The following is a 22,923-nucleotide window of genomic DNA, read 5'->3' as shown; positions in this document are numbered from 1 at the left end:
GGGGGTGGGGTGGTAATTTTAGATCAAGTTACTTATAACACATCTATGCTTACTATGTTGAAAGAGACAGACACATATAAAGAGATCTGTGCCAGTGATCTTACTAAAATTATTTTTTCTGTACATCAGGAACTTTATGACTTCTTGATGTGCAGGCAGTTAGATCAGGATTTATACCAATATCTTTTGATAGAGCAACCAAAAATTCCCTACATTAAAGGATTACCGAAGATACATAAAGGGGTAATCCCACCACCTTTAAGACCTATAGTAGTAGGGGAAGGGTGGGTCACTGAGACAATGTCTGTCTTCGTTGAGAGGAAACTTAGACCTATCATAAATAAGATTGATTCGATTCTGAGAGACACTTATCAATTATTAGAAGTCTTAGATAATCTTGAAGATGGTGTCTCTGGTGAAACCATTCTCATTACTATGGACATGAAGAACCTCTTTACATCGATTCCCAATGGGTATGGTTCTGAAGCCATTCGTTACATTTTACGAAATTATGATTGCTATAGTAATGATGAGAAAATTTTACTAAATGCCATTTTAGACCTGGTATTAAATAACAATGTCTTTGGATATGACAAGAAATTATATTTGCAACAATGGGGGGTGGCCATGGGCACCCCCTGTGCAAACAGCTATGCGAATCTTGTCGTCTATTATTGGGAATGCATACATTTATTTAAACATATTTATTTCAAGAAGGTACTTCTATACAAAAGATTTGTAGACGACATACTAATCCTTTGGAATGGAACTCTACATGAGTTCCTAAGTATGGTAGAGGACTTAGAAAGTACAACATCTTTTTTCAGGTTTACATTTGAACATTCTTTAAATAAAATAGATTTTTTAGATGTAACTATCACCAAGGACGAGTATGGGAAATTGAGTCACACCATCTACAGGAAATCGTGTTGGAAAAATACCCTCTTGGAATTTACGAGTATGCACCCTAGACATATATTCTTAAACATTGTTAAAAGTCAACACCTAAGAGTTAATAAACTGTGTAAGAAACAAGAAGACAGAATTGAACAAATAGATAAGTTAAATGATATGTTCTTAGAAAGGAACTATAATGAACAATTAATACAGCAAGCTAGATTATCAGCAGTAACTACACCCACCCCCTTTATATTTGGAAAGACAAATTTTGAAACTGATACTTTACCTAAGTTGTCTAAAGGGTTTATACCTTTTTTAACCAGATATACGAGTGATAATAAGAATATCACCAATATCATCCGTAAAAACTGGGGAATATTACTTACTAATAGTGAAATAAAGAACTTGATAGGATTGAAACCTAGGTTTGTATATACCAATAGTAAAAATCTCAAGAGATTATTATGCATTGAGAAATCTGAATGTGAGATGAATATGGGTACATTTAAGCTACTGAAGAATCTAGAAGGGGAATCATCCCATAGACTAAAAACAGGAACTTTTCCATGTAATCGATGTAACATGTGTATATATATTTCAAGAGATATAAGCTTTACACACCCTGAACTTGATATTAAATTTGAACCCAGATTTAGATCAACATGTATTAGCTCTAACTTGATCTATTTAGCTAATTGCCTGAACTGTGATGCATTTTATATTGGGATGACCACGAGGTCCTTGAAGGAGCGTATTTATAACCATATTCATGATATCAAAAAGAAAGATCCAAAAAGTGCATTAAGCAAACATATTTTAAATAACATGGAACACAGCTTTAGCTTTAGGACACTACAGTTGGTACATCCCAATGGTAGGGAAGGTGACATTTTTAATGATCTTGAAAGTATAGAGCTTCAATGGATCTTAAAATTTAAAGCGCACCACACTCCAGGCCTTAATCAGTATGTGAGCCTTAGATCAGTTTTGAAGAAAAGAAGTCTGAAATAATAAAACTTTGTTCTTTTATACTGTTGACTTCTTTGGGAAACTCTCAAGTGAGAACATCTGGGTGGAACTCTCATACCTTGTTTTAATTAATGGTCATTTCTTTCAGGGACCCTTTTTCATTAAGTCCACTATTAGAATGATACACTAAATTCCTGGCTATAAAGTTATCATTATTTTGAACGTCTTATTAACTATAAGATGATGCTTATATAATATGATATGAACTTATATGTGTTTTTAAGTTTCATTAAGAAGATCTTTGCTGTTAGTTATTATATATACTTTTTATATGTGTATATATGTTTTTTATATATATTTTTATTTGTATGTATATATTGCATATATATTTTTTATATATATTTTTTATATATTGCACATTTTTACGTTTTAGGTATCTAACAAGACATTTTATGTTTAGTTCCTTGCATTCATGCACTTTATAAATATGCTGTTACTAATATCTAAGGTATATCAAATGATCATAGGTATGAGATACTGGTCATTTGGGATTTTTTGAATATGACTTATCAAATGAATTTATATTAGTTTTGTAGTCATGGCAACATATCATATTAAGTAATGGCTAATTTGATGGGAGTTTTAGTACATAATGATACTTAAAAAAGTCTTTATATATTACAGACTCTCTAGACTAATTAGTCTGATACAATTATATATATATATATTTATTAACATCAATAATGCATATATATATAATTTATTAAGCATATACATATCAATAATATGTAAATATTACATTTATATATAATATTTCATCACTTTGTTTTTTATTTTATTATTATGGGTTCATTTATTATTATGTTTTTTGACACATTTTTTAGCTAGGTATCTATAATAAATAAATAATACACTTGATTCATATTTTCATATATTCACTTTCATATATAGCACCTTATTAAGATGAAAGGTGATTATGATTATATATATAAAAAATTGTTTTACATCTCGGATTTTTATGTACAGCAATGTTTAATAAGTTACTTTTAGACAGTCTAACATCAAATGAGCACGTATGTTTTGATTCTTTGGACTGACTGCTTTTACGGTAACAAACGCTTCTTTTAAGGGCTACGTTTGGTTGACGCTCTATAGCACTTTGCTATTAACGTCAAAATAATAAATAGTACTTTGAATGTGGTTCCGTTTTACTGTTTTGACTGTTTTAATATAACATGCAAACGGATATGAGTAGTAGATAGATTTTTTGGTTTTTTGGTTTTATAATGCCAGTATTTATAAATTGTCATTACTTGTAGTTATTGGTTTATTTGATTTTATGTACTTATTTTATCTAACTATATAATGGTGTTAGATTTTTCTGATGTCTTTTAATGTTTGACGTGTCTTATATATCTAAGATATACATACCTAGACTTATCTTAAGTCAAATTATGAGTCTGAGTAATGTGGGATACCAATGTTTTATTGCGTTTTCCTATGATGAAATTTTCATAGTTTCTGACAGGTTAAAATGATGTTGCTGTTTTATAGTAACAGGAAATACAATTCTCGGCTACTGTTGAATGCTAAGTACCATCTAAAATGTTTAATTGTTTAATTGTATATCTTGCCCAATCAATTTGGGATGCTGATTAGGATCCTAATTGCTTAATAATGGTTTGGAAGTACTATATAAGAGCTTTTGCATTTTACATAATTTAGATCTGAAGAAGCGTACAGTGTGTACGAGAAAGCGCTCATCTTTCCTGTTTTTTTGGTTACAATAAAGAAGTGTTTTGTCTGCTATACCATCGTGGAGTTCCTCATTCCTGTTTTTTCTACATGATGAAGGGGAGTTCTGTTTAGTGGTACACCCAGAGAGAAAGCACATGCATTTTCTTTGCAACTTGAGATGAGCTTTTAGTTGTGTGCAGAATTTAGGATAAGAGGAATTCTCTTCAAGATTGGAGGGAGAGATTTCCATAGTTTAGGACCCAGAACAGAAGAGGCATGATCTGTGCATCAAAGTCTTGTTTTGGGGGTATTGAGGACTGGACCTCAGTGGTTATGATTTTTCAGATTATATGATGTGTTGAGTCTATGTAGATGCTAAGGCAAAGAAAATCTCATTACTGATGAGCTTGAATAATTGTGAGTAGAAGACGAAACTGTTGTGGGCGGCCACGGTGGTGCAGTGGTTAGTGTTGCCGCCTCACAGCCAGAGGTTCTCCCGTTCGATTCTTGGCTGGGATGCCTTCTGTATGGAGTCTGCATGTCCTCCCTGTGGTCGCGTGGGTTTCCTCCCACATCCCAAAGACATGCAGTAGGTGGATTGGACACTCTAAATTGGCCCTAGGTGTGAGTGTGCACGTGTGTGTGTGCCTTCTATGGAAGGTTGGGTGCCGGGCTGGCAACTCGACACTGTAAAACTCCACTGCCAATCATGAGCGGACAGATGATCCGCTGTGGCGACCCCTAACCAGGAAAAGCTGAAAGAAGAAGAAGACTAAACTGTTGTACTTTGTATTAGGAGACATTTAGCTTTTTCTCTCAATTTACTGTGGTGGCTGTTTCGGGGGGATGATGAACTGGCAAAAGGAGTTTGATGCTTTTAATGCTGAAGGCATTGGATGCATGGATGCAGCATCTAGAAGGAAATCACGTTAAAGTTGAACTAGTAAGATAACCTAGCCTATGGCTGTCCTAATGGATCTCGTAATAAATAGAGAGATTGGTTTGGCCCAGAAGAAAACAGAGTTGATTTTTTGCATGTATAATCAAGGTTAAGATGGAACTTAAAAGAAGGGTCCAGCCAAATTCTAAGATATTTGAAAGAGTAGATACTTTCAGTTTGAATATTGAAGTGATCAAAGATTTGGAGTAGGTTAGCTGTACTAAGGAGTTTCTGCTTAGTACCATAAATCACTGTTTTGTTTTGGAAGAGATAAGTAAACACTTTTAGTTGTTAATCCATTGAATAAGGGGGTAGAAGTCTGTTTGTAGTCCTTGATGTACTTAACGGAGGGACAGTGGTTGGACCTGAATAAAGCCAAGTCATCTACATATAGTTAAAGAGAGCGATGAATAAATCTGGTGGGGAGTTTATTGGTGTAGCTGGAGAAAGGTAGTGGAGATAGGATGCGTCCCTGAGGAATGCCTCTTAGAAGTCTGTTAGATTGATAGAGTAAAAAAGGAAGGGCCAATCTAAGGATTATGATTAGGGTCAAGTATGTTCTGTAACCTGATTTACAAAGTATTACAGCTTAAGGTTTTGCTAGTCTGTTATAATTGTTTTGGAGCATGACTTGCCTAATATTATTCTCTTAAGGAAATTTGTACCTTCTTTATATATGAGATCTATATTTTTCATACAGTTTCACTACCCATAGCTCAGATGTACACAATTATCTGCTATTAAGATGATACTTAATTTTCTTTAATTGTATGGTATGTATATTGAAGGATGAATCTGTGAAACTATTTTTTATGTGCTAAGACATGTAAATGCATTTATTTTCATTATATTTGATATGCTTCTGTACACTTCAGTTGATCAGGTCTAACCAGGGCTATATGCATACTGCATCCAATCTACCTTGTGTTGAATATTGACTTAAGGAATCAAAGACTATGCATGCAACAGCTTGAGACGTATTAAGATAAACATATTTGCTTCTCATCACTGCCTTGTCAGTGAGAGACCCAGTTTGCTTCCTTAAAGGGAGGATGCCACAGCCTTTCAGGTTCTGGTTGGGAAAAGAGATGAATGTTTGTCTTTTTGGCTTTTCCCCGTTAGGGGTCGCCACAACAGAACTCCGGTCTGCTAATAATTGACAGATTTTTTTTTATGGTGTCGAGTTGCCAGCCCGATGCCCAACCTTCAATGAAGGCACGCCCATTCATGTATGTCTTTCGAATGCCACCCGACCGTGGGAGGACATGCAGACTCCACACAGAAGGCACTCCAGCTGAGAATCGAACAGGAGAAACCTCTCTTACTGATGTACTACACACACTCTGAAAAGACATGAATACGATGTGTAAATCCAGATGTTATGCTCTGCTGCTGCTTTGACCTCTGCTTGCAGTTCATGCTTACAATCCAGATGTTATGCTCTGCTGCTGCTTTGACCTCTGCTTGAAGTCATGCTTACAATCCAGATGTTCTGCTCTGCTGCTGCTTTGACCTCTGCTTGAAGTCATGCTTACAATCCAGATGTTCTGCTCTGCTGCTGCTTTGACCTCTGCTTGCAGTTCATGGTTACAGTCCAGATGTTCTGCTGCTGCTTTGAGCTCTGCTTGCAGTTCATGCTTACATTCGTGTGCACTTTCTTCAAGGAGTGAAATTGTAGTAAGTTACATGTAAGGGTTCAGTTTTATTTTATTTTTATTTTATTTGTTAACTGGATTAGTCCAGCTGAGCATTAGCTCATTTATAGGGGGGACCCAAAGAGAAAAGCTCCACAATCAGTATTAACATTTTACATGAAGTCAGCAAGAAAATTGCATTGGCAGCTAAAACAATTAGAGAAATAACATTTTAGAATGAAATTTTACAGAAAACCATTTTGGTACAAATGTTAGAGATCAAACTGCAAAAAGCATTTACAACAAATCATACAGAAGAGCAGTAGAGTGCAATGTCAGAATTCCTACAACAAAAACTTAGGTACAATGTCAATGTAGGGAAAACCGTGTTCATTATTCCTAAGTAGTTATATACAGTATAGGTGCAGATGGAGTAGTAAGGTCATGTAGCGGTTAAGCAATGAGACAGAGAGGTAGATGGATATTAAGACAGACAGTGGAAGAGAAAGGATGGATGAGAGACAAACTAGGGTTAGGTAGTTTCAGGGAGGATGACTACAATGGCAGGACTATTTATTTATTAGATATTCCCGAGTGGCTAGTTTGAAATTTTTTTTTGGTTAAGGGACCTAATTTCTAGGGGTAGTTGGTTCGAAGTTGTAGCAGGGTTATATGTATAAAGTAAACACCCTGATTTGGTTTTGGGTTTATAGAGATACATACTTAGAAGCCATAATATTTATTACCGGTCTGAGCTCAGAATAATATGTTTGATTTTAAAATCCATCACACGTTACTTGGCTGTGGTTTCAAGCTTTGATGCAGTTATAAAATACTTGTGCACATTTTTTATACAAATAAATATTATGTTTCTACTTGTTTTCCTTTTTTTTTTTTAGGATGATCCATCACTAGAGAGACATTTCAAAGGCCACAGAGACACCGTTACAAGTGTTGATTTCAATCCCAACATGAAACAAATAGGTAAGAAGACATTTGATGTCAAGACATTGTTTTGGTGAATTGGATATGCAGGGCAGCCATTACCTGGTACAGACCACTGTAAGCCAAACAGAAATACACCTTCACTTGTACGCCTATGTAAATAACATTGTGAATATATATGTATGTGTAATATCTGTGTGTGTGTGTATATATATATATATATATATATATATATATATATATATGTTCATAGGTAGGTACTAGGCTATCGGCCCAAGGGCATAAGTAAGCCTAGCCAACAAGGTTCCCTTGCTTACACCACCCAAGAAAGTTATTTTCCTGTGCACCTGTTGAGCAGAGCCACAGAAGTGATCCCCCGGGGTGTATTTCCTATCCACTCATTAAAGATTTTTCTTGAAGAGTGCTAATGAGGAACTTTGATTGACATAGATGGTTAGCTTGTTCCAGAGTATGGGAAGTCTCTGGGACAGGAATCAATCCCTCCAGCATGTCCTGTTTATTGTGGTGATAAGGTTTAGGTCCCTAGAGCATGTAGCTCGGAGAGATTGGGATTTCTTTAGGTGTAGCATGTCCAACAGCTCTGGGTTTGACATAGCTTTATATGTTAGGCAGAGATCTACTCTGAGTAGGCGATATGCGATGGAGTAAAGTTGGAGTTTTTTGAGATGGTCAGTGTAGATGCTGCAGATGTCTTGTGAGGTACATTCCAAAAGGGGCGTTGTACTCTATAATGGGTCTAATGAATGTCGAGTAGAGGGGAACAATGACCTCTTTTTTTTCTGGATGAGAAGCCTTTTGTGATGAGGTGTGCTATGTAGAAGGATTTCCTGACCACTGTGGCGATGTGATTATCAAAGGAGAGACTACTGTCCACCTGGGTCCCAAGGTCTCTTATCACACATTCGGTGTTAAGTAGACTGCCGCCTATGTGGTAGTTCATGGGTACAGAGTTTTTACCAAAGGGGATGACAATGCACTTTTTGGCATTGAGCTTGAGGCCATGGCTCTGACACCAAGCATCTGTCTCAGTGAGGCCCTTCTGTAGGATGTCCACATCATTTGGGGACTCAACTATGGCTCCTAGTTTGCAGTCATCTGCGACCTTCATTAGCCAAAGGACTTCTGTGTTAGCCTGTACTTCAGAGAAGTAGATACCAAACAGGAGAGGTCTCAGGACTGAACCCTGTGGTACTCCACTTGTCACTGGTTTGAAGTCAGATTTGGAGTCTGCAACTTTTACAGTGTGGGTTCTGTCAGTGAACCAATTGGCAACCCATCTTGTGACATAGGAATTTATACCTAGTTTAGTGAGTTTAGCTATAATTTCAAAATGGGGGATGGTGTTGAAAGTCTTGGCAAGGTCAAGATAGGCTGTGTGAACCACCTTACCCTCGTCTACACCTTTGGTGACTGCCTCAAAGAAGTCGATCAGGTTCAGGAGGCATAATCTGCCTTTCACAAACCTGAACTGGGTAGGGTCCAGAGTTTGGAAGTTACCAATGTCTTTGTTTACGAGTTCCATGATGATACATTCCATGGCCTTACAGACCAGGCTCATCAGGCTAATAAGTCAGTAGTTCCCAGGATCAGTGGTTGCTCCTCCTTTGTGGAGTGGAATAACTGTTGCTGTGCGCCATTCAATGGGCACAAAGCCTGATGTGAGATTATGATTGAACATGGTGCTTAGGTGGGGAGCAAGTTCGTTCTGAAGTTCGTGTAAAACGCAGCCTGGGATGTTGCCCAGTCCCATGGATGCTGTGTTTTTGGCTTTAGAGAGTGCAGCTTTTACCTGTGTAGTTGTGATTACAGGGACTCTGCATTCTTCTTGTATAGATATGGGCCCTTTTATGGGGTGAGAGGGTGATAAAGTTAGCACTGAACCTAACTGCAAGGAAGTTGGCAATATCAGTTGGTTCTATAATTTTCATGCCGTTGTGCTGTAACTCAGAGCAGATCTGGGTGTTTTGTATTGAGTTCTTGACATAGCTATAGAATGCTTTGTGCTTGTCCCTAGAATCATTGGCAATTTTGTTTTCCTAGCTAGCTTTGGAGGATCTTATAAGGGATCTTGACTTCTTACTGAGGCTAAGCAGGGAACTCCTCCACTCATGGGATTTTACTCTTTTTTTTGTAACAGTTTCCTCCTTCTGTTGTAGAGTTTGTTTATAGCAGAGAACCACCAGATTGGCTTCCTTTTTTGGAGGATAGCGTTTTGGTTCTGTTTGGGATAGCACGATCCATGCACTCGTGTAAGTGCTTATAGAGTGCATCTGTGTAGGATTCAGCAGTTGTAACTGTATTGTCCATCTGCATGGGTGTCATGAAGTTCACCACTTCTGTCTTAAGAAGCATGAAGTTGGCTTTGGAGACATTTTTTACCATGATTTCCTTAATGGGGGGTGGGGGCAGGATGTGGATATCAAGTGTGATTAGTTGGATCTGACCAATGAGGAGTTGACTTCAGGTGTGGAACACCGGTCACTCATGTTGGTAATGACTAGGTCTAGGTTATTGTTGCCCCTGGTGGGGATGTGGATACGATGATCCAGGGCATTGGAATTTATGAATTCTAGAAAGCGTTGAGCGAAGGAGTTTGTACATGAGTAGGTTTCCCAGTTAATGGTGGGGTAGTTGAAATCGCCCATTATTAGGGCATTTGGTTGAACCCTAATATTTTCCAGTATATCAAGAAAAGAGGAGTGGGAATCCTGGGGCATGGTAGGGGATCTGTAGCAAGCTACAATTTGGATTGCAGTTTTGCCCTGAGTTGGTTGCATTTGGATAACCTCAGATGCATTATGCTGGGCAACTAGCCTGGAGGTGTGGATATCCTTAATGAATATGGACACACCTCTGCCTTTGGTGTTCCAGTCCAGGTTAGGTGGCTGAAAAGTGTGGTATGAGTTATAGCCTGGAAATGTAGGGGTGCTCTCTAGAGCCTTGAATCAGGTCTCAGTCACTGCACAGATATCTATGTTCTCCATTTTAAGGAGTGCCTTGAGGGAGTGCATTTTGAGATTTAGACTTGTAGCACTGAGCAGCATTACCCTCAGTTTTTGCTTGCCTGTTCCTGTTACAGTGGTGAATTTGTCATTTGAACCTTGCCTAAAAAAGGCACTATAGGGGCAGCAAGAGCCTTAGCCAGTATCCAGAATCCCAGGGGTGACAGGTGCAGACCATCTCTGGCAAAGCACCGTGATCTGTCGACCATGTCATCCCCAGGCAAACAGATACTGAATCCCCTTAGAATGACACCAGAAGCTTAGCCAATAGTTGAAGTCAATCATTTTGTCCTTGTACTGCGGTATCATTCTGGGCGATGGCAGGATGCTAGTCAGGGCTGGGGTCATACCTGCCTGGGCTATAAGATCGCAGAGCTCTTCCATGTCTCTTTTCATGTAGTTCAGGGAGATACATCTCAGGTCATTCACACCTCATGGACAATGACAGAGTCATATTTGTACTTGTTGTGGAGTGACCTGAGTGCATGGGTTATGTGGTGGATCCTGGCACCCGACAGGCAGCTGACAGTAACCTTCTTGTTTAGCCTGGTGAGTGGGACATCAGTGTGCCTGACTATAGAGTCACCTATGACTAGTATGTTGGGTATGTTGTTTTACCTTATGGGTTGTGGTTGAGTGGCACACTGAGTTTGTGGGCGCTGTGTCATTTGGGTTGTGTTGGGGGGTGGAGGTTGCTTGTGTTTCTGCTTTGGAGGTCTCTGTTGCTTGAGCAGATTATTATTGAGAGCCTCCATGAATGTTTTTGTGTTTCTATGAGTGGATTTTGGTGATGTAGGTTCAGTGGGACTATGTGATGGGTGTGGTGCACGTGTTTACCTTCTCCTCTTGATTGTCAAGTTCAGTCTTGGTTGGAGAGAGCTTTACCTCCAGTTTGGCTAGGTAAGTGCATCTCTCACAAGTTGTGGTGTTGGGTGGTAGGAGGAGAGGGTTGTTTGTGTACATGAGGCAATTGCTACATTGCCTCAAGAGGCCCAGATTCATAGGCTAGACAGGAGAGAACACTGGGAGCTAACCCTTGGACATGCCTGAATAAAAAACTACTTTCCTCTAGAAAAGTGAGGAAAGTGAGTATAAGAGCTGTTTTTCTCTAAGCAAGTGAGGAAAGTAAGTACAAAAACTGTTCTCTAGGTAAAAAGGAAGGCTGAGTGCTGTAGTAGTTTGTAGTTTATTTAGTGCTAACAACAAGCTGTGAACAAGTGCTGAGCAACGAATAAGCAAATTCAAGTGCTAAAACTAAGAATCTGTACCTGGATCTTGTGGTAGATAGGCAACCTAGTGCTTACCACTCCCACTGTTGAGCTAGAATGCATGTTCGTGTTTCACTATTGCAGTCCTTACCAATGGGTTATCTGGCTCCCAGTAGCCCTCGATCGGCCAGAATAACAAAGGTAAGTAAATATGATATCGGCTGTCATCGGTTGTAAAGGACGTCAGGACGTCCGATACAAAAGGAGGCAGCCGACATCACTTCCTCAGTCTTCCTTGCCGCAGATCCCAAAGCAGAAGCATTTCTTGCACGAGTGCTGGTCGGCAGTTTACCTTTTTGTTTCCGACTACAAGTTGAAGTCAACTACAGCTAAGTACCCCGTTGGGGATCCTCTTTTCTTACCTTAACAAATGTCAGAAAAGGTTAATAATTGGAAAGCAGATTCCCCATAGAGATTCTCACTCCCATTGTATTATTTGTTTAGGCCTTGATCACGACGTTCCTAATTGTGATCTCTGTGCCTCCTTTAATCTGCATACTATTCGTCGCCGGCTAAGCCTTTAGCTAAACATTTTGGAGTTTGGCTTAAGTTTGTCAATATGGCATCCGCTGGTCTTCAGGCTTTGGATATACCCAGAAAGAATAAGGATAAGGACCGCGACAGGCTTCAGATGGTTAAGTCCTCTGATGATGTTAGGATGGTCGTCAGTCATGCGATAGCCAGTGAGGCGCCTTTGCAGCCCCTGCAGTCCGCGGATTTTCAACAGCAGGCCTCGGTTGAGACCATTTCAGAGTCCCCCAGGCCTCCGGCCTCTATTTTGCCTTCTTGGACCTTTCACCTTTCGCCTCTTCATCTGGATCCGGAGCCTCTAAGCTGATGCCGGTGTCCAAGCCCTCCATTCTTCATTCAAACAGCAAGCTCATACCGACAACCTCTACTGCAACTTCGGCGGTTGCCAGGCCTCCTGAGTCCTTCAGACTTGCAGGTAAATCTTCCAGTCGTAAGCCTGTGATAAGGCAGGCTCCAGTTTCTTCTCATTCCCCTCAATCCCAGATGGTTAAAATGGCTAATGACCTTTTGACTTATTAGGGGTTCACAGCCTGTTCCTCCTAAGAGGAGTAGGGATGTTTCTCCTGAGGTTTTGTCTTTTTCTGGTTCTGATTCTTCTAGCATTTCTGCTGATGAAGAGGAGGTTTCTCAAGCTTTTTCTCCTTTTGTGGGTTCAGATGCAGAGGAAGTCTATCCCTTCTGCCTCTCCCCCAGAAGATTTCTCTTTTGGTGATACTTTGAATACCCTCAGGGAACATTTTAAATGGGAAAGTCAGGATTATCCCCAATCTAAGAAAAGGATTAGGGAGTTTTTGGATTTACCTCAGCATAAGCCTCTGGTTATTCCCCCAGTGTTGGAAGTGGTTGATGATGTTTTTCTGGAAAATTCCTTGACTCCAAATTTGGTTCCTCCTGCTCCCAGGAAACCTGACAGGTACTATAGAGTTCCTGATTCTCATCTGTTTCTTTTCAGGAATCCATTGGCTGATCCTGAGGTTATTTCTCAAGGCCCTAAAGGAGAAAAGGCCACTGTTACCAAAAATCCTGTTCCTTCTGACAGGGAATCTAGGAACCTAGATAGGTGGGGTAAAAAAGTTTATACCTCTGCCACTCTTGCTATTCGGTCTACTAATTGTCTTTTTCATATGCTGATTTACCAGCAGCACACCTTGGAGGCTGTTAAGTCTAGAATAGCAAGTATGCCTCTTTTGGTGGAGAGTAAGGATATACAGGATTTGTGGAATTCTGACAGTCTTGTCAATAAACATTCTTTACATTGTGGTTTTGATGTTCTAGAAGCCTCCTGCAGGGCTACAGCTACTGAATCTGTTATTAGAAGGCACACTTGGCTCGGGGAACAGACCCTTCCAGAGCCTGTCAAGGCTAAGCTTTTAGATGTACCTTTGCATAAGGACAGTCTTTTTGGCAGTAAAGCAGAGGAATTGCTCAAGAAGGTGGAGGATAGGCCAAGTCTATGCAAACTGTTAAGGATTTTCTGCAAGTTCAACCTCCTCGCTTTAGCAGAAATGACCCTTCTAAGAGTTGGACGTTTCCTGATACCAGCGGACAGAACCATTCTAGGACTAAAGATTACAAATCTTCTAGGGGGCAGGTGGCTACCCCTCAAAGGTTTAAGCGTTGGCAGGTTTCCACTTCCAAGGCTGGAAGTTCTAAGCCTGCATCTCAATCAAAACACTCCCAATGACTTTACCCAACTTCTGCCTGTTCTTGCCTGCCGGGAGTGTCCTTTAGGGATAAGGTTGTCCCTTTTTCCAGATGTCTGGGCCACTATCACGGATGACAAATGGATACTCAGAACTGTATCCCTAGGGCACAAGTTTTCTTTCCACACCTTTCCAGTTTCCAAAGGATTCCCGGATGCTCCTCCAAACCAAAGGGCAGAAGTAGAAAAACAAATTTAGTCTCAGTTTCTTCTGAGAGCAATAGAATCAGTTCCTGCTCAGCAGGTAGGCCAGGATTTCTATTCCAGACTTTTCCTAGTTCCAAAAAAAAAAGGAAGGCACCTGGCGTCCCATGCTGGATCTCTCCATTCTGAACTCTTTCTTTGTAATTCCAAAGTTCAGAATGCTCACTCTGCATCAGCTGCTGCCAGTTTTAGAAAAGGATTCCTGGCTGGTAACTTTGGCTCTCAAAGAAGCTTATCTGCACATCCCTATCAGGGAAAGTTGCAGGCAATACCTTCATTTCAGGATGGGCAAGCAACATTATCAATTGTCTGCGCTGCCCTTTGGCTTATATACGGCTCTCAGAGTTTTCACAAAGTGCCTGGCTCCAGTCATTGCTTTTTGCAGGCAGAAGAAAATTCAGATTTATCCATACTTGGACGGCTGTATGATTCAAGCAAATTCTCTGAAACCACTGTTAAAGGATCTAGAATTTGTAAAGACTCTTCTCTCTTCCCTGAGTTACACTCTTAATGAAGAAAAATCAAAAATGGTGCCATCCAAAGAGATGACATGAGTTACACTCTTAATGAAGAAAAATCAAAAATGGTGCCATCCAAAGAGATGACATTCCTTGGAGTGAGTGCAAACACAGCCGCCCAGATGATGCATCTCACCCAGGAGAAGCAGACAACTCTTTCAGTTTACTTCAAGGATTTGGCAAGCCTGTCAAAGCTCCCTGCAAGGAAATACCTGCAAGCTCTGGGATACATGGCTTATTACATTCTCATGATTCCATATGCAAGACTGCATATCAGGAAATTGCAGTGGTACCTCAAGAACATTTGATGTCAGCACACACAGATCTGGATATGATGATTTCTCTGCTTCCATGTCTGCAGACAGAGTTTCTATGGTGGGCAATAGCCTGTCTACAAAACAAAGGCATGCCTTTTCGTCCACCTCCTGCCACTCAAGTTCTTACCACAGACTCATCTGACTATGCCTGGGGACCACACCTGGATGGCAGATGCATACAGGGACGTTGGAATGCCCAGCAGATGCACCTGCACATAAATCTAAAGGAGTTGATAGCAGTCCAGCAGGCCTTACTAGCTTTCAAGCATCTTCTTTCGCCAGGGACCCTGCTAGTCAGAACAGACAACACCACAGTCATGTGGTACATCAACAAGCAGGGAGGGACTCATTCTTACCCCCCTGTGCAGGCAGAGCATGAATCTTTGGTCCATAGCAGCATCCCTGGGCCTGCATCTCCTAGCTCAATTTCTTCCAGGATGGCTCAGTGTTTTGGCAGACCAGTTGACCAGGCGAACCCTGGATCCTCATGAATGGTGGCTGAACAGAGCAGTTTTTCACAGCATCATTCAGCGTTGGGGCACACCTCAGGTGCATCTTTTCTCCTCTCCAGACAACCATCTTCTGCCTCTTTTTTTTTTTTTTTGCACCAGACAGCATCACAGCAGAGCCTGGAAAGTGTGTGCTCTGTCCTTCCCTTGGATGTTGCTGTCCGTTTACACCTTCCCTCCTCTTTCTCTCCTTCCCAGAGTATTATTGAAGATCAGGGATGAATGACCAAGGACCATTTTCATAGCTCCAGACTGTCACAGGCAGCATTGGTATCCACTGATTCGCAGTCTCTCCCAATTTCCTCCTTTGCATCTTCCTCTGAAGTCAGATCTTTTGGTTTTAGGAGAGGGGAAACATTTTACATCCTCATCTTCAGTCTCTCCATTTGGCAGCGTGGCTCATTGTATGACTCCATCCTTTTCTTCTTCCTTCAGTCTCCCCGTTTGGCAGCATGGCTCATTGTATGACTCCTTCCCATCCTCCTCTTCAGTCTCTCCATTTGGCAGCATGGCTCATTGTATGACTCCATCCCATCCTCATCTTCAGTCTCTCCATTTGGTAGCATGGCTCATTGTATGACTCCATCCTTTTCTTCTTCCTTCAGTCTCTCCATTTGACAGCTTGGCTCATTGTATGACTCCATCCCATCCTCATCTTCAGTCTCTCCATTTGGTAGCATGGCTCATTGTATGACTCCATCCTTTTCTTCTTCCTTCAGGCTCTCCATTTGGCAGCATGGCTCATTGTATGACTCCATCCCATCCTCATCTTCAGTCTCTCCATTTGGCAGCGTGGCTCATTGTATGACTCCATCCCATCCTCCTCTTCAGTCTCTCCATTTTATAGTTTGGCTCATTGTATGACTCCTTCCTTCAGTCTCTCCATTTGGCAGCTTGGCTCATTGTATGACTCCATCCTTTTCTTCTTCCCTTCCCCAGCAGGTGGTTGACGTGCTGAGGGAGGCCAGGAGGCCTAGCACTGGGAAATCCTAGGCTGGCAAATGGGAAAGGTTCTCTCATTGGATTTCAGGCTAGAGGAGAATCTTCTTCGTAGCCTACTGGTCCTGGAATACCTGGCTGAGTTGCTTCAGGGTGTTCTTTCTTTTTCCTCTATCAAGATCCATGCTTCAGTCATTTCTGCTCATTGTTCTTTTGAACAATCCATTTTCTCTCATCCCCTGATGAAAATGTTTCTTAGAGGTGCTTGCAACTTAAAACCTCCCAGAAGGGCACCTACTCCAGCCTGGGATCTTAATTTTGTTTAGAGAAACTAACTCTTCCTCCTTTTGAGCCAGCTGCCACTGAAAATTTAAAGTTTCTCTATTGGAAGTCTTCCTTCTTTGGCTATAACTTCAGCAAGGAGGGTTTCGGAGCTGCAAGCTTTGGTCGTGGAGCCTTTTCTTATTTTCCATGCAGATAGGGTCTCTCTGAGAACCAACCCCTCCTTTATGCCTAAGGTAGTTTCTAGCCTGACTCTTAATCAGTCCATACCCCCTCCTACCTTCTTTATTAATCCTCGAAATAGAGGTGAAAGGATCCTACATTTTCTTGATGTGCACAGACAGCTCAGGTTTTACCTGGACAGGACTAAAGATCTTCGGAAATCAGCACAGTTATTGGTCAGGTTTGCCCCTGGATCCCAGGGCAAGGCTATTTCTAAGCAAACCATTTCTAAATGGATTGCACATTGTATTACCTTTTGTTAGTCCTTTCATGGCAAGGTTCCTCCTCAAGAGGTTAGGACCCACTCAACTAGAGCAGCTTCCACCTCTGTAGCCTTTTTAAGGGGTGTCCCTACTAAAGACATTTTGGAGGCTGCCACATGGTCTTCTGTTCACACTTTCACAAAGCATTATAATTTGCCTTTGTTTTCTAGAGCCAGGGCAGGGTTTGCCACTGCTGTTCTGCAGGGCATTATCTCCAATCCTTGATTCTGTTGGTTCCTCCTCCCTTTTCTCTGGACTTTGGTAATCAACCCATTGATTAGGACTGCAACAGTGAAACACGATGAACATAGTCCAGTTGTGTACAAACGTAGATGTTCGAGTGTATTCACTGTTGCAGCCCTGCTTTCCCTCCCTCCTTCCCCCTTTTTGGTCCTCTCCTGTTCTCCTTTCCTAAGGTACAGGCTATAATTGATATTATTTGCCAGAGTTATTTTTGGTTTAAGCCTTGTTTTCTGGGAGCTTCTGACTGTTATGGCAAGAAAGACTGAGGAAGTGACATCGGCTGCCTCCTTTTGTATCTGACTTCCTGACGTCCTTTGCAGTCGACGACAGCTGATGTCATATTTACTTACCTTTGGTATTCTGGCCGATCAAGGGCTACCGGGAGCGAGATAACCCATTGGTTAAGACTGCAAAAGTGAATACACTCTAACATCTACATTTATGGTAAGTGTTCACAACTGTACTTTCCCTCCAACACAGAAAGGCTTGGGGGGCTCAGAAGCTTACAAACAGTCCTGGATACAGCAAATCTGTATCTGTACTAGACTAGTTATGGGAAAGGTGGGAAACCAGCGCAAACATGGGCTTTTAAACGAGAAGGTTGAAAGAGATGGAAAAACTGCCCAAACGGCCAGTAAAGTACAATTTCTGGGCCAGAAACAACTCTTGTGGTAGATAGGCTACTTAGTGCTTACCACTCCCACTGATAAGCTAGAAGGCTTCCTCCAACACAGAAAGTTTTGGGGGGCTCAGAAGCTTACAAACAGTCCTGGATATAGCAAATCTGTATCTGGACTAGACTAGTTATAGGAAAGATGGGGAAACGTGCAAATACAGGCTTTTAAATCAGTAAGTTGAAAGAGATGGAAAAACTGCCAAACGGCCACTGAACTACAATTTCTGGACCAGAAACCACTCTCAGGATTTTGGGTCTCATGGCATCTATGATTCTCATTATACCCCTAGCATGATTCCACATAAGAAATGCTCCACAAAGTCTGCTCTTCACTTTTTCCCTTAGAACTGTTCAAACTCTCAAAGTAATCACTCCATTCTCTTTCTAAAGCCCTGCACTTGCTCAGCTCTTATAAGGAAACACTAACTAACTAAAGCACTACACCCTCCTTGACTTCTCATAAGTATTAGGCTCCCGATTGGTCCTTCCTGATCAAGTGAAAAATCAGTTCCCTTCCCTAATCTGATCAGTAAAAAAAACAGTTCCCTATACTAATCTGGTATGTCCAAGGGTCAGTTTCAAGGTTACTCTCCAGTCCAGCTGGTGAATCTGGGAATTTTGAGACAATGTTACAATTGCCTTATATACACAGACAACCCTCTCCTCCTTCCAACAAACTCTAATACATGTGAGAGATGCAGTTACACAGCCAAACTGTAGGCAGAGCTCTCTCAACCCAAGACTGGCACAGTCAGTCAGGCGAAAAAGGTAACCACCCACACCACAAATCCAGTCTCACATAAACGTATTGCATCTGCATACCCAACACATAAACACACAAAAACATACTCGGAGGCTCTAAATAAAAATCTGCCTAAACAGCAAAGACCTCCTAAGCAGATATCCAAGCAACAGCCACCCCTCAACAATACCCACAAATCACATATCTCACAAAATCAGTGTGCCTCACAGTCACAGCCCTTAAGGCCAAACAACACACCAAATACACTTGTTATAGGGGACTCTATTGTCCGGCACACTGACGTCCCACTCACCAGACTGAACAAGGAGAAGGTCACTGTAAGCTGCCTGTCGGGTGCCAGGATCCGCCACATAACGCAAGCACTCAGGTCACTCCAAAGCAAGTACAAGTATGACTCCGTCATTATCCATGCTGGTGTGAATGACATGAGATGTACCTCCCTGGACTACATGAAAAGAGACATAGAAGAGTTCTCTGACCATGTAGCCCTGGCTGGTATGACCCTGATCTTGAGTAGCATCTTGCCCTCGCCAAGAATGATGCCACAGTATAAAGACAAAATGATCAGTTTCAACAATTGGCTAAAGTATTGGTGTCATTCAAAGGGGATCCAGTGCCTGTCAGCCTGGGATGACATGTTTGACAAGCCACGTTGCTTCGCTAGGGACGGCTTGCACCTGTCACCCTTAGGCTTTTGTATACTGGCCAAGGCTCTTGCCACCCCCATAGTGCCTTTTTTAGGCAAGGCTCAAAGGACAAACCCACCTCCATAGACAACCCAAGGATAAAAAAACTAAAGGTAATGCTACTCAATGCCAGAAGTCTAAACCTCAAGATGCATGCACTCGAGGCTCTCCTCAGTATGGAGAAAATCAATGTCTGTGCAGTAACAGAAACTTGGTTCAAGGCTCCTGAGAGCACCCCAGCACTACCAGGTTATAACTCATACCATGCGTTTCGGCCCCAAAACTCAGACCGAAGCACAAAAGGAGGGGGAGTATCTATATTTATCAGGGATACCTACACCTCCAGGTTAGTGGCACTGCACGAAGCATCAGAAACCATCCATGTGCAACTAACAGCGGGCAAAACTGCCTTTCAGTTTGTAGCCTGCTACAGAACACCCTCCCTATTACAGGAACCTCACTTGGCATTCCTGAGAACACTGGAGAATATGAAGGTCTCTCCAAACACTATGTTATTGGGTGACTTCAACTACCCAAACATTGACTGGGAAAACTACTCCAGCCCAAACACCCTCGCCCAACGGTTCCTTGAATTTATAAACTCTAACGCAATGGAACAACTGGTCACCACTCCCACAAGAGGGAACAAACCTGTTGGACCTGGTCATCACCAACATGGGGACTCTGTATTCCACACCAGAGGTAAACCCCTCATTGGTAAGATCAGACCATAAACAAATTTCCCTGGACATCCATATCCCATCCCCACCCCCAGCCAAGGAAATCACTGTAAAGAATTTCTCAAAAGCCAACTTTGCACTTCTCAAGACTGAGGTGGAATCCTTCAAACCCCCTGGGCCAGAGGATAATACATCCCAATCCGCAGAATCCTTTACAAATGCATTCTATGAGCACCTGCAGGAATGCATGGATCGTGCTATCCCAAATAAAACCAAGACTCACTCCTCCAAAAACAGGAGACCGGTCTGGTGGACCCCGGCCATAAATAAGTTATACAACAGAAGGAGGGAGCTACTACATGACGGAGCAAAATCCCAAAAAGGGAAGGCATCTCTGATCAGTATTAGCAAGAAACTTCGATCCCTCATAAAATCATCAAAGGCCAGTTTCGAAAGAAAAATTGCCCTAGACACTAAAGATAATCACAAGGCCTTCTTTAGTTATGTCAGGAACATGGGCGGAAACTCCCAGATATGCTCTGAATTGTTGCATAACGGTACAAAATATACCGAACCTGCAGACATACTCAACATCCTGGCAGACAGATTCAGCGCAAACTTCTTCCCCCTTCCCCCCCAAAGGAGCAAATGCCTGTCCCAACTGAATATAACCTCCCTTACATCACAGATGCACATGTGAAAGCTGCCCTCTCCAAAGCAAAAAACACAGCATCTATGGGATCAGACAGTGTCCCAGGCTGTGTCTTACACGAGCTCCAAGAAGAACTGAACCCTCACATTGTCACTGTTCAAACTTAGCCTTACTACAGGGTATGTACCCAAAGAATGGCATACTGCTACTGTAGACCCACTCCACAAAGATGGTGCCACAACGGACCCCGGAAACTATCACCCCATAAGCCTAACTAGTCTGGTCTGTAAAGCTATGGAGCGTATTATCATGGAACTCATAAACAAAGACATTGGGAGCCTCCAGACACTGGACCCTACCCAATTCGGCTTTGTTAAGGGCAGATCTTGCCTCTTAAACCTAGTTGATTTCTTTGAAACAGTTACCAAAGCCATAGATGAGGGCAAGGTAGTCCACACAGCCTACCTGGACCTCGCAAAAGCCTTCGACACAATACCTCACTCGGGCATCATAAATAAGCTTACCAGCTTAAATATCAACCCCTATATCACAAGATGGGTTGCAAACTGGCTCAGAGATAGAACCCACATGGTCAGAATCGCAGGTGCCATGTCCGAATCCAAACCAGTTACAAGTGGCGTCCCACAGGGCTCAGTTCTTGGACCTCTCTTGTTCGGTATATACTTCTCTGAGGTTCAGGCTAACACGGGGGGATTATGGCTGACAAAGTTCGCAGATGACTGCAAACTGGGGGCCATAATCGAATCTCCAGCTGACACAAGCATCCTCCAAAAGGGTCTCACAGAGACGGATGCTTGGTGCCAGAGCCATGGCCTCAAGCTAAATGCTAAAAAATGCATAGTCATCCCCTTTGGGAAAAACAAGGTTCCCACAAATTACCACATAGGTGGTAATCCATTAAGTACGGAAGAAGTAATTAGAGATTTGGGGACCAACGTAGATAGTAATCTCTCCTCTGATAATCATGTTGCCAAAGTGGTTAGAAAGACCTTCTATATAGCCCACCTTATCACGAAACGGTTTGCATCTAGATCAAGAGAGATCATTGTGCCCCTCTACTCGTCACTCGTCAGGCCCATAATTGAATACAATGCCCCTTTTGGGATGTACCTTACCCGACACCTGCAGCAACTGGAGAGACCCCAAAAGTACCTCACCAAGAGGATCATGGGCTACAAACAGATGTCCTATGCAGCTTGACTAAAGAAACTCCAGCTCTACTCAGTTGCTTACCATCTACTCGGAGGTGATCTATGCCTGATGTACAAAGCCATGTCAAAACCAGAATTAATGGACATGCTCCACCTCAAAAAGTCCAAGTCCCTTAGAGCTACACGCTCCAGGGACCTAAACCTCAGCACAAAAATAAATAGGACATGCTGGAGGGGCAGATTCATTTCCCAGAGGATCCCCTCACTCTGGAATAGAATCCCAATTCATGTTAGACATAGCCCCTCGCTCACCCTTTTCAAGCGAAATCTTGACGCGTGGATGGGAAATTGCAAATTCACCCCTGGGATCTCTTCTGTGTCCCTGCTAGACAGAGGCACAGTAAACTAATCTTAAAAGGGTACCTTCTGTGACCTACTTTACAGAGACACATTAGGCTAATATAATAGGGAGGCAGAAGCCAAATACACTCTGGCTAGGCTTATAAATGCCTTAGGGCAGATAGCCTAGTATCTACCTATGAACCTATGAACCTATAAAGATAGAACGGTGTCTGAAATCTCTCTGGTCCCAGCATCAGTACCCTTTATATTTTCAAATCCCCAGTGTTTGGATTTGTCTGAAAAGGTTTTGGTGGAGAAGTCAGATATCCTTAAATCCAGGTTTCCCCCTCTTCCTCCCTGTTCCAAAGCAGTAAGTCACCACAGGCAGTTTGGACTCTGCTTGGGGAGCAGTTTAGGAAGGATAAAAGTGCAGGGGGTGTGTAACACAAAGGATAGATGCAAACGCATAAATATCCAGGAGATGTTTGCCCTGATCAAGGCAATCAACCGTCTAAACCATCTTTAGTCCCCAGGACTTCAAGTTGTTTCAGAGAGTACCACAGTCAATACGGTACATCAGCAGTCAAGGGAGAACCAGATCATTACCCCCCTTTGTTGACTAGTCATGCTAACTGGGAAATAGTTTCACAGGACAGTTGCACTCTACAAGCATCCTGCATTCTGTTAGAACAAAGTTGTGTGGCAGGGACACTGAGCAGGACAAGAGCAGACTGTCATGAATGGAAACTGGGAGTCTCCCAAGATTTGATCCATCTTTGGGAAGTTCCTCAAGTAGATCTTTTTGC

The 22,923-nt window shown here is 42.0% G+C and overlaps 1 protein-coding gene across 1 annotated transcript in view; it reads left to right on the top strand.

Annotated features, from left to right (window-relative positions):
• Positions 1–22,923, top strand: part of POC1A (POC1 centriolar protein A) — a 1,972,436-nt gene that overhangs the window by 87,086 nt on the left and 1,862,427 nt on the right. Inside the window, exon 2 of the mRNA XM_044078845.1 lies at positions 7,080–7,164. Coding sequence (XP_043934780.1) covers positions 7,080–7,164 — 85 coding nt within the window. The remainder of the gene's footprint in view (positions 1–7,079; positions 7,165–22,923) is intronic.

The sequence above is a fragment of the Protopterus annectens genome, chromosome 7.part1, assembly GCF_019279795.1.
Source record: "Protopterus annectens isolate FY-2018-M chromosome 7.part1, PAN1.0, whole genome shotgun sequence".
In the NCBI taxonomy this organism is placed as follows: Eukaryota; Metazoa; Chordata; order Ceratodontiformes; family Protopteridae; genus Protopterus; species Protopterus annectens.
Note: the sequence above shows the minus strand (reverse complement) of the source record. Positions and strands in the feature narration are given on the sequence as shown.